Consider the following 12170-nt stretch of genomic DNA (forward strand, 5'->3'; position numbering starts at 1 on the left):
GCAGTGGAGGAGCCCATGCCTTGGGAGGAGAGTAGCTGGTGGGTGGCGGAGCTGTGCCCCACCCCCAGGCACCAGTTCATCCCACAGACCCCATGGCATGTACCACTACCCAGCCTTGTGGCATCTACCCTAACACATCTCTTTTGACTTACAGTTGCAGGAGAAACAATTCTGGTGGATGGAATCAACCAGGAGTACCAGCTGAGCAACCTTCTGCCCAGCACCACCTACACGGTCGCCATGTATGCCACCAACGGGCCCCTCACCAGCCAGACCATCAGCACCAACTTCACAACCCGTACGTACAGTCCCACTCCTACCTGCTCCTTACCAGTCATCCACCCCAGGAAGAGAAATCAGAAAGGCTGATGCTAAGCTCTTGTAACAAACACGACCACATAGAAGTGGCCAAGTGTTAAAAGGGCCACCCAAATACCAGTGCTAGGCACAACATGAGGGCAAGACTACCACTGCTGTACTCATCAACCATCATTTTCTCTCTTCCAACACCTATCAACATCTTTCCTTGATATCCCTTGGATTCAGTTTCCTGAGAAGATCCTTGACCAGGTCTTTTTTCCCAAGGCCGTAGTCTGGCTCTGGTCAGGCCACCAAGGTGGGTTGTAGAGTCTTCTTCTCTGGAGATATTCAAACCCACCCAGACACTTCCCTGTGTGACCTACTCCAGGGAAACTGCATTAGCACAGGGTTGAACTAGGTGATCTGCAGTGGTCCTTTCCAACTCCACCATTCTGCGATGGCAAGGAGCATGATAGACCCCATATCACATGCATTTCAGAGAACTTGGAGTGTCTGCATAGCTCTGTCCAAGTCTGGAGATGGGAAGTCAGGGCTGGAAACTGGGGATGAGCATGGTCTTCGGGCTGCAGCATGGGGCTGTGGGGTTGGATACCAGTCCAGATATTCAGGGATCAGCTTAGAGCAGGTGGGATGGCTGAGTGTGAGGACATGTCCTTCCCTCGTGCCTATCCACCTTGCAGTTTTGGATCCTCCAACAAACCTGACTGCAAGCGAGGTCACCAGACGGAGTGCACTGCTCTCCTGGGTGCCTCCCGTGGGAGACATCGAGAACTACGTCCTCAACTACAGATCAACTGATGGAAGTCGCAAGGTGAGTCCTCGTGGGAAAAGGGGCTCGTTGAGTCCAGGAACAACTCAACCATGGAGGAATGAGCAGAAGAAACCCATAAAACCAATAGAACGATACTCATTTGGCCAGGGAGACCAGAAGGGCATACTACACTCTGGAGTAAACTCGCCTTACACAACTAAACAATTGGAAAAAGCAGAAAAGGATTGTCTAGGGCAAAATATGCAAGTCTGGGCAAAGACAATATATCTGGGAAGTCTGAAGGAACAGACAAAGTTCACAACTTGGGAAACACACACGCAAGTCGAGGCAGGAGAAAATTTTCCAGCAAGTGGAGATGTTAGAAAGGTGATTTGCCCTTCTTGCAAAGAGGAAGGTAGGTCCAGACAGCTAATTAATCCTGCGATACAATATATTTGATTATTTAACCAGTGTGTCCATACCTGTCTGTCTGGAGAAACTGCTACAAACACTATCAGAACTATGTCACTGCAAATCATCTCATTTCCTGGTGCAAATGGCTTGCAGCAGCCAGAGGATAACAGCTTTGCAGAGGTGTTCACTTAATGCTCTGTGGCATTAGCTGATGACCAGAAAAATTAACATGACAGGGATTGATGGAGCCAAAGCTGGCTGATAACCAGTCTTGGCCAGCTCTGCTCCTTACAATGCTCGTGATATTCGTCATGCCCCATGCTGAAGGCGTGCAGATCCCAGCAATGTCAGTAAATAGAGCACACAGACTGCATTTAAACCTCCAGCGTCCAAAGCAGTGAGCTCTCACCTGCACCATCCCAAAGCTGGACACCATGCTGACTCAGCCAAGGGCTGCAGTAGCTTGTGGCTTCCCTTCCCTCCTTGCTTGCTCTTTGGGCTCCCAATTGTTTTTCTCATCTGTTGTCTACCCATGTTCAGGAGCTGATTGTGGATGCTGAGGACACGTGGATCCGCCTGGAGGGTCTTTCAGAGACCACCGAGTACACCGTGCGCCTGCAGGCTGCCCAAAACGCCATGCGGAGCGGCTTCATCTCCACCACCTTCACCACAGGTGAGGACCCATACCACATCTGCTAGGCCAGGCAGGGGATTATTGTGATAAGGGATACATTGTGCTGCTAGGCAGGGACCACCTTTTTTACGGGCTTTCTTCCTCAGGCAGCATTTCACCAAGATCTACAGGTGGATGCCCCATGGTGCTGCTTTGCTAGAAGAAGGTAATTGCTGATTGACCAATCTCCAGGGCAGGGTGAGGGATTTTGAACTTCAGACTAGGCCCCACAGCCTCGCATTTCTAACAGGCCCTTTGCCTTGTACCTGCCACCCCACAAATGGATAATTAGAGGAAAGAACACAAAAGCTAACAAAGTGCACCGACAGATATAGTCTTAGAGTGACCTGAGAAAGACCCATCTGGGCCCTGCACATTGTAGACAGGACCCAACTTCACATATAAAAATCAAGTGGGTGCATCCCCCCAACCACCCGCACAGTCACAGCCAACACGCCTGCAGGACTGCATTATTCCTTCCCCATCTATTTCCAGATGAGTCACAGTCTCCTGAGGCAATGAGAATGGTTTTATTCCTAAACCAAGTGGTTGGTAGATGCCCATGGCCACCGCAACCCTCCCAGAGTTAGGCTTGCAAAATGAAAACATCCCTACTGCCCCCACCCTTGGCAGGCATTCGCATTAGAGCCGCACACTTAGTGGCCAGCGTGCATTTTGTTTGGGGCTGAATGTAATTCCATTTCCACCGAGCTTCAGAAGCACTCACAGTCCCAAAGATGAAGCCCATATCCTGGCACAGAAATTCACTCCATCTGCACTGCCTGTTCAATGAAGAGAGTTCTCAGTTTGCTGAGGATACGCTTCCCCATCCTGGTTACATGCAAAGATCCCTTCACCTGCTTTCAAAAAAGAATAGAAACTACTTACACCAATATTTCTCCCAACCTATCCCACCTAAGGAAGAGGAGAAAGAAAAAGAAGGAAAAAAATATATATATCAAGCTTAATTTAAAATGTTTTGCTTTTTTATGTTCACAGTACACATCCCAGGGTTCTTCTGCTCCCTCTGACATATTAATAGCTCCATTTCTTTGTTTCATGTTTGCATAAGGTTCTCAGGGAGTTGTATACAGATGGGACAAAAGGAAGAAACAGATACGGTATTCATAATTTATAGTGGTTTGAAATGTCTGTCAAGGTCTGCTTGGTTCTTTAAGATATGAATATGAATTAAGAAACAACTAATCTCCACAGAGCCCAGGGGAGCATGGAGTGGATGCCTTTGAAGTAATTTACATTGTTGAATGCTATAAAATGTAAACACTGTCTCACCAGAACTTGTGCTACGCTCTGCGGAGAGAGGAAGAAATAGGGGAGCTTCAGTATTTATAAAAAGTGACAACTTGACAACTTTGGGTCTTCAGGCCAAAAGGGTTTGGCAAAGGCAGTTGGAACTGCCTGTCCTGCCTCTCCAATGGGGCTGTGCAGTTGGGATAGAAGAACATGGCACATCCTTCACACTCCCTCAAGGTCTTCTTTCAAACCACTCTTGAAAGCCAACGTGCACTTGGACTTCTTTGCATTCAGCCATTTGAGCAACGGGGAATAAAAGTGCTATTCTCCCTTCTGCTAAATGAGAAAGAAAATGAACCCCCATGCTGCTGAGACCCCAAAGTTGGGGCTCTCTCGAACTCCAGCCTCCAAATGAGAGGTGTCTTCACTGTAAGACACGTGGAGCATGGCCACAGGCCTCACACTGCCCCATCTCCAACGTCTCATGCGACTCAATTCCTGCTCCATTTGCTCGACCATCACTGCAGCACAAGTCTGACATCATTTACAAGGACATGGATCAGGAGAACTATCAGGAGAACTCCCCTGGAATCAGTAAAGTCATAAAACTTACTTTAGAGTTGGCAGTCCAAAGAGGAGAACAGGTTTAGGTGTTTTCACAGCTGTCCAAATATGCCAGTAACAGCTTAAACCCCAGGGTTTCAGAGATGGTGAGGAAAGAAGATCAAAGGCGTGACATTCCTCATCACTCACCACAATACTACCACGCATCTTTCCAGTGTAGGATGTGTGGAAATTTATTACTGCACACACAGATTGACTTCATTGCATTCTCTGATGCTGCTGATGGATGCACAGGCACGGCTGCATTGTAGAAAAACTCAGGACACACGAGCTAAGCTAGACCCTTGTTGGATGGTGTAAGGTAAATAACTCCCAATGATGGTACTCCACAAGGAGATAGTATAGAGGATGGTATATTTTAAGTAGTTCTATATAAACAGTATACAGATAATACAAAAGAGAAGATGGCTCACCTTTATGATGACAAGGCTCACAGGGGACTCCACATGGGAAGGATCTCCAAGAAGAGATCCTTCCCTGGTGGTGGTCAGCCCTTAAATGGGGTTTGGGAGAGGTGGAGCCAGGCTCCACCCCTTCCACTCACACAGGTATATCACCTTCACCTGTGGCCCCATGGCTGACTCGGTGCTCACCTCAGGTGACCAATCAGTGGTTCAGGCTGTGATTCAGCAGTTCCCATACAGATGGCAACCACATGGAAAAGTTGTTTGCCTGCCAAAATTTGGATTTTTTTTTTGTTTCCTTTTGTAGGTGGCCGTGTCTTTGCCAACCCTCAGGACTGTGCCCAGCACTTGATGAACGGAGACACGCTGAGTGGTGTCTACACCATCTCCATCAATGGGGAGCTCAGCCAGAGGGTGCAGGTGTTCTGTGACATGAGCACGGATGGCGGTGGCTGGATTGTGAGTTGCTGTGACACCCCTGGCCCCAACAAAGCTCCTAGAGTAGCCCCACAGTATTGAGACCCTCCTCAAGGGGACAGCAGCCCCTTGAGACATGTATCTCCTTGCCCAGCTCACCTAGTGTAGACCCCCTGCACTCTGTCCCCATCACTGAGGAGCCCCATCCCATCCTGCCAGCAAAGCCAAGCTCCACACCAGCTTAATATTGCATGCCTCATTTCCCACACCACAGGGAATGGCTCACACTCCAGTAATAATAGTTACACTTGGAGAAATGGCCTTTGATTTATTTGACATGTTTGCAGTGCTTTTGGAGAGAAAAATCTGAGAGTAAATTTGAAGCTGATTTATTGTTGTAGAAATGAAATTAATGTCTACTAGCTTTCATAGGGAATGATTCACACTGTCTGCAATAGGAGGGTGTCAGGCATCACCCAGATTGAATCTGCACTGGAGCATTTTAGAGGCAAATCCCTGTTTTGCTATTGAATTGCACCACTGCCACTTGTCGTTACTTAGATGGACTGGCCACTTAGGGAAGCAGTGCTCTGGCACTTGGATGTTTGTTTTTGTCTCTAACACTCACTTGCATGTATTACATAAAACCCCAATGGATGTATAGTCCAAACAAGAAAAAATAAAAAAATTAAAAAGGGGTTTCTTAAATGCTGAGTTCTAGCACGGCTATTTTTTTAGCCAAGAATTTTCCCTCCATCTCACTCTGCTTCAAAGCGTCCCGTTGGGTATCACAAAAGAGCCAAGCCAACACCAAATCTAGAAATGCTAGAAAACCAGAGAAACCACACACTGGGTACAGCATGAAGACTGAAGGCTGAATCTTTCCTCCTAGGTCTATTATAACATTGCTGCCCACCTCTTTTAACTTGTCTTCAGCTGATCCATTTGCATGTGAATCAGTGGCACAACTGCAATTAACATTAACCAGATGGATATCGCCATTTTCTCCACTGAAAGGCACTATGACAGAGCAGAGTATTCTCCAGGCCACGTGTCCCAAAGCCTGACCAGGTCATCCCACCTCTCACAGTTTTCCCTGGTTTCCCCCCTGCAGGTCTTCCAAAGGCGGCAGAATGGGCTGACCGATTTCTTCCGAAAATGGGCAGACTACAGGGTTGGCTTTGGGAATTTGGAGGACGAGTTTTGGCTGGGTAAGATCTTTCACCGTTGGTCTTGCACCAAAGAGTCAAACTTGAGCTCCTCTCCTCTGCAATCTCTCCAGGCTGTTTTCCTTCCCTTGTTCATTCCCTGCACTTTGCACTTGGAAGTCACACTTTTGGGTGACATAAAAGCATGTCATGAAGATTCCCAGTTTGCTGTTCCCAGGCCAGGCACCTTCATGGGTCAGCACCTTCTTTTGGATGACTAGAGGTGTTGGTGAACAATACAGTTACCAGCACAACTTCTCAAGAACCTCTGCTAGCCGTAGCCAGTAAGCCAGTTGCCCAAAGCAGGAAAGGAGTGGAGGTAGATCTGTCAGAGCTCTGAAACAGAGCATTCTCTGAGAGAGAACCGAGGCCAGCCCTGCAGCATAAGGATGTTCTGGCTCTTAAACAGCTTGACAGCAGAAATCAGTGATGGGTACGCTACATGGGAAGAACCAGAGCTCCACAGATGATCATTCCCAGCTTTGGCAGTGCTCAGAATATGAGTCTGGGACACAAACTCACCTCTCAGAGCCACAGGGGATGTGAAACTTGAGTGGAGATCGAGAGCTTAGATACCACCAGTGGCAGCAGAGATAAGGCTTAACCAGAAGCTGCCCTCTACTGTCTCATCTTGCTTTCATTTCCCAGAAACACTTTACTTGCCCCGAGTTTTTTGGTTGTCTGATGTAGTGGATCCAGGTGTTGCATGTCACTGCATGTCTTGTTGCTTGTGTCCCCAGGCTTGGACAACATCCACAAGATCACATCACAGGGACGCTACGAGCTGCGCATAGACATGAGGGATGGGCAGGAAGCAGCGTATGCCTACTACGACAAGTTCTCCGTCGGCGACTCCCGAAGCCTCTACAAGCTCCGGATAGGAGACTACAATGGCACTTCTGGTACAGTCTCAGGGCTAGCTGGCACCTCGGGGTGCAGTAGGGAAATGCTGGGACTGGTCAGTCTGAAGGTGTAAAGGAAATCCTAATATCAAAGCTTACATTTCTGGAGTGGCAGGATGCAAGCCCGTAGTTTTTTTTGCCTTCCTGCAGTTCAGTGTGTAAATCAGGCTGATAAGTTCCACTAGGGACTGAGGGAATTTTCCATGAGGGATAATATACTAAATATCACAGTCATTGGTGTTCAGATAATCAGGTCAACCACCAGAGGTGTCATCTCAGTGAACATCATTGCAGCTCACCATTGATGCTGTGCTGCAGGGTGTGTTTATCACCCTCCTACAGCAATGGAAAAATCTGAAATCCTCTGCAGATCTTTGTCCCACACAGAGCCAAAGGTAGCCACTTTTGTAAGGACACAGGCACACCTGTGACACAGCAGCGTTCAGCTTTGCCCACCATGTAAGGAAGGAAGGAGAACATGGGTGTCTCTAACCCAAGAAGGGGATGGGGTAAAGCTACAGCCCCTCAAGCTGGGATAGAAGAGTCCAGTGACTGCAAGCCTCCATGAACACCCCTGTGAGTGTTGAAATGGCTTAAAGCATTCACTACACACTTTGGGAAGAAGAGCAGTCCCAAATTTCATAGTTCTCTGCCTTCCATTTTCGTAGCTGCACTGATGCAGCACTCCTCTTTCTTCCAAAGGGAGTTTCTCTCCCCTTAGTAGGGAGGGGAGAGCAGGCTCATGGGTTTGGTGGAATAAGACATCACATGCCTTCCAAAAGGGGTCAGAAAGGCCGGTTTTCCCTCTTATCCAGAGGGAAAAAAGAAGGGCAAGCATCTTGGTTCAAGGGAAAAATGTTTAGACCTTCCCCCCTAGAAGGGGAAGGTCCCTTTGGTTAGCAGGTGGGAAGGAGGGTGCGAAAATCGTGAAGGTACACAGCAGATCCAGGCTCCAAGAAATCAGGGCTTTAACTCATCTCCAAAACACAGAAATTGGGATCCAAACACATGTGGTCTGCTTCATCTTCCAAACCCTATGATCTCCTATGGTCTGCACTGATCCAAAACAAAGCAGAGGACCTCAGATGAATCCACCATGAGTAATCCCAACTAACACTATTCCCACGCCATCCCACCAGCCTTCAGCTGTTCGAGCTGTTGATTGACAGAATACCCAAATTTCCTCGTGAAAGATCAGATGGCTCGAACACTGAGGCACGCAAGCCAGAAGCAGGCTTATTTGTCCATCCCCCTTAACAGCATCTCTCTCCACAGGGGACTCCCTCACCTATCACCAGGGCCGCCCCTTCTCCACCAAGGACAGGGACAACGACGTGGCAGTGACCAACTGTGCCATGTCCTACAAGGGGGCCTGGTGGTATAAGAACTGCCACCGGACCAACCTCAATGGCAAGTACGGAGAGTCCCGGCACAGTCAGGTAAGGGCAGAGCTGGGCTGAGACCCTGCAGCATTTCTTCTGGACATGTCACCAACACCAACAGCACACACTGGGGCCCGGGGGGTCACTGACATTGTCATTTGCCATGGAGTTCTCTTAGGTTACACTACAAAATGTATCACCAGGAGCCTTTGAGCAGTGGGGGAATAAACAAAACAAAACAAGCAAGCCAGTGCAGTAGAAGGGTTTCTTGCTCTTTCTGTAGCATGTTTTTCCCTCTTGTTTCTCTATGCAACCAAGCTTGTTTCCTTCCTCTCCCACTTCCACTTTGTGTGTGCGTGTCTTTCTTTACCCCAAACCCTAACCGTTTACCCTTTACCTCGTCCTCCTTCTAGGGAATTAACTGGTACCATTGGAAAGGCCACGAGTTCTCCATCCCCTTTGTGGAAATGAAGATGCGACCTTACAACCACCGTAACATCTCTGGGAGGAAGCGACGGTCCCTACAGCTTTGAGCCAGCAGAACTCCCCTCCCACCACCTGACCTTTTCTGTCATTTGTTTGTATTTTATAATATGAAAAGGGGAAAAAAAATTACTCTTCCTCTGAGATAGCAACCTGCCCCTCACGAGTCCTGGAGGGAACCACAGCACAAGCAAAGGCTGTGGGGAAGGAAAGACCTCATTGCTTTGCATCTGTCCCAGAGAAATACCAAATTTCCAGTCTCCCTGCCCCCATACTCTAGCCCTTAACATGAAAAGAAAGAGAAAGAGACAGACAGATTTTTTGATATTTTTGTTAAAAGACCTAGAAATCCCCAGCAAACCCTGTCTGACACTTTTGTTACAGGGCTCGTGGCAGAAACGTCCCCAGCAGGGACCTTGGTGCCATCATTTCTACCCCAAGTCACAGCAAGGGACACCTGACCTCTTCCCCATCCCTGTCCTTTCTCAGCAGGGAGGCCTCGAGCCCCCATAGATACCATCCTTCAGCAGGCAAACATTTGTCACACTACAAGCCCATGGCAATCCATTTGGGTTACGCTGAGCTTGAGAGAGAGAAAAAGAGAAAGGAGACTGAGGAGAAAAAAAGATCAATCCTTTCAAGTCTTGAAGTCATCGTTAGAGTCTGTTTCCTCTGCTATTTCTTTATGCCACCATGATGTCATTCACAGAGGCTGCTGGTCCCAAACCAAAGAGCCACAGAGAAGGACTGGCAACCAAAAAGCCATCACACAGCCAGAGCTCAGCATGAAGCCAGTGTTGTGCCATGTCCGGAGACCCACACACAGAAGATGATGACAGCACAGCCAGGGGAAGACAAGTGCATGCTGAGAAAGTCCCATTGCCTTCCCTCTACACCATCCCTCCATGCTTCCATCACAAGGGGGACACAAATCTCAGTGCCTTGGTATCACCATTTTTCTCACAGGAAATCAGCTGCTTCCCTCCTCAAAAGAAGACTTGGCCCATTAAATTTTGGAGTGCTTGGAGACCATAGAAAGAACAGATGTGTTCGCTCTTCACATTCTTAATATCTCTTAATCTTAAGGAAGATGAACAGACACTTCAGGTAGCCTTTGTTTTGCTCTGTTGTCATTGCTGCCACCTGCACAGAGCCCCAATGGCCATCACCATGGACCCACAGCTCCACAGAACCTCTGCTCAATGCTGTGCTTTGTCACCCACATGTCCCAGGACAATGCAGCCCATCGCTGGATGCACAGCCAGGGCAGAATTACAAATGCTAAACACTGCTTTTTGATTTTACCACACTGAAGCTGCTTTGTCTCAGGAAACATCATCCAGATGGCAACATAAAGGCATCTTTACAGTAGCTGATAATTCAGGCCAGTGTCTCCTTCATGGTCATGCTTCTTGATTTGATGACGTTACTCAGCACCGCTGCGGAGCTGAAGGAGGGCATTAAGCAGGAATCCAGCCCCTTTGTCCATGCTGGGCTCAGGCACACAACCTCAGCTGGCCCCGAGGTCGGGAGTAGACGTGGGGTCCAGCACCCAGGGGTGCACCTCATAGCCTGCTGCCAGAGCCAGCACAAGTCAGGCACCACGTGAGTCCAGCAGCTGAGGCACAGGTCAGGCAAGGAGGCTGCACGTGTTGAGATCTCTGCAGTGTCACTGATGGCAGGATCTCACTCCACCTGAGTTAAAGATCCCCAGAAGCAACAGGTAGAACTGATTAAAACTGAAGAGGTTTCCTGCCAGACCAGCACAGTAACATTTCCCCCATCACCAAGAGTTTATGGGTAAGAAGTGCCCTAACTGAGGTGCTGTAGTGCGGTGGTTATAACTAGGAGCAGAGATTGGTATTTGGTCATTCATCTCCTGTTCAGGATGGGGCTGTTTGCTTTTCCACCCAGGTTTAACAAAGAGACAGCAGTGAAAAAATGGTAACAGCATCGGCTATCAAGGGGAAAGCAAGAAACCTGTTTTCATAAGCACAAAACAAACAGAAAAACAAATCCTGCCTTGCTTTTCCAGGACGCTCAAAAGAAGATCCTCAAAGAGGATGATTATTCTCCAGTAGATGTCCTGACACGTATCCCCCCCTCTCTGCTCGCATCCGTCATACCATGGTCCTGAAGTTGGGGCAGCTCCATCATCAAGTCTGAAGGACGCCCCTGGAGACAAGATTCAACCTTCCAGTGTTGCTGTGAAACAAAACACGTTCTTCCAGGAAAGCAAAAGGGTTTGTCACAAGTGAGAAAACCTGGCTTCTTCCCAATTCTCCTTCAAATGTCACCTGCTCCGTTTCCTTCCACCACCGTCCTGATGGGTCAGGGCCCCTTTGCCTGGGCACTGCTGCTGTCACATCCCAAAGCCCACAGGACCAGCAGCATGTCAGTCCTTCACCCCGCAGAAGACCACATGCACCCAGCACCTCCACAGCCTTCCAAGGCCACGTCTTGTTTCTAAACCCCAAATACCAGAAGGAAACACCAAGGGACTCTCTCTTCTTTCTCTATGCGGTTACCCCACTGTTTCTGCTCCCGCCTGATCTCCACCTTTCCACCTCACGCTGCTTTAATGCATGACCAAAGAAAAGAAGGCCTGAAACGAACAGCTGCATTCAGTTAAGTGACCCTTAAGGAAGCATTTATGGAGAAATAATGGAGTGGGGGCTTCTCCAAATGTAGCTGGGCTTTGGAAGGAGGATGCTGCAAGAGTGTCAGAGCCACACAAAGGCTGAGGAGAAGCCTTCACCGCTGCTCCTCCTCTTTGTGCTGCTTTACTGTGGGCATCACACAGCACAGTGCAAGCCCAAAAGTGCTCTCAGCTCCTTCCCAAAGCGATATTCACCTCGTCTGAGGCTGAGGTTCAGGCAGCCAGCAGAAGTGCAGCAGGAGCCCCAGCACCCACCCAGCACCTCGCCTCCACACCAGCAGCTTTTCCAGACCCCAGCACACCGTGCCCTGGGGTGACCACACACCTCCAAGCAACACCCAGTAGCCTTCACCCTGTCAGATACTGCCCAGAAAACTTTAATCCATGCTTACACCCCCTCCCCCCGACCAAAGGCTCTGCCCTGGGACCAAGCCCAGCCCCACTGCCACCAGCCAACCCCCCGGAGTTGGGTCACCAAACCCAACCGAGCCCCCAACGATGAGTGGCATCTCCTTGCCCAGCCCAGCGCTCTGCAGGTGTCAAAGGTTTGCCAGAGGGATGGTGACACGAGGACAGAACCACCCGAGTGAAAAGCAGCACCTCGTGCACAGCCATTACACTGCCATTGTGTTTAATCCATCGAAAACTAGACACGAAACAACACTGAAAGACAACAGA

The 12170-nt window shown here is 49.0% G+C and overlaps 1 protein-coding gene across 1 annotated transcript in view; it reads left to right on the top strand.

Annotated features, from left to right (window-relative positions):
* The window catches only part of TNR (tenascin R), a 48598-nt gene extending 38976 nt beyond the window's left edge, over positions 1 to 9622 (top strand). Inside the window, exons 15-22 of the mRNA XM_065746826.1 lie at positions 155 to 298; positions 1002 to 1132; positions 2027 to 2159; positions 4749 to 4900; positions 5973 to 6069; positions 6807 to 6968; positions 8244 to 8407; positions 8764 to 9622. Of these exons, the coding sequence (XP_065602898.1) occupies positions 155 to 298; positions 1002 to 1132; positions 2027 to 2159; positions 4749 to 4900; positions 5973 to 6069; positions 6807 to 6968; positions 8244 to 8407; positions 8764 to 8883 (1103 nt within the window). The 3' untranslated portion in view covers positions 8884 to 9622. The remainder of the gene's footprint in view (positions 1 to 154; positions 299 to 1001; positions 1133 to 2026; positions 2160 to 4748; positions 4901 to 5972; positions 6070 to 6806; positions 6969 to 8243; positions 8408 to 8763) is intronic.
* Positions 9623 to 12170: the final 2548 nt, after the last annotated feature.

The sequence above is a fragment of the Cyrtonyx montezumae genome, unplaced genomic scaffold (assembly GCF_038088225.1).
Source record: "Cyrtonyx montezumae isolate F1298 unplaced genomic scaffold, pur_monq_1.0 scaffold_1, whole genome shotgun sequence".
Taxonomy (NCBI): Eukaryota; Metazoa; Chordata; class Aves; order Galliformes; family Odontophoridae; genus Cyrtonyx; species Cyrtonyx montezumae.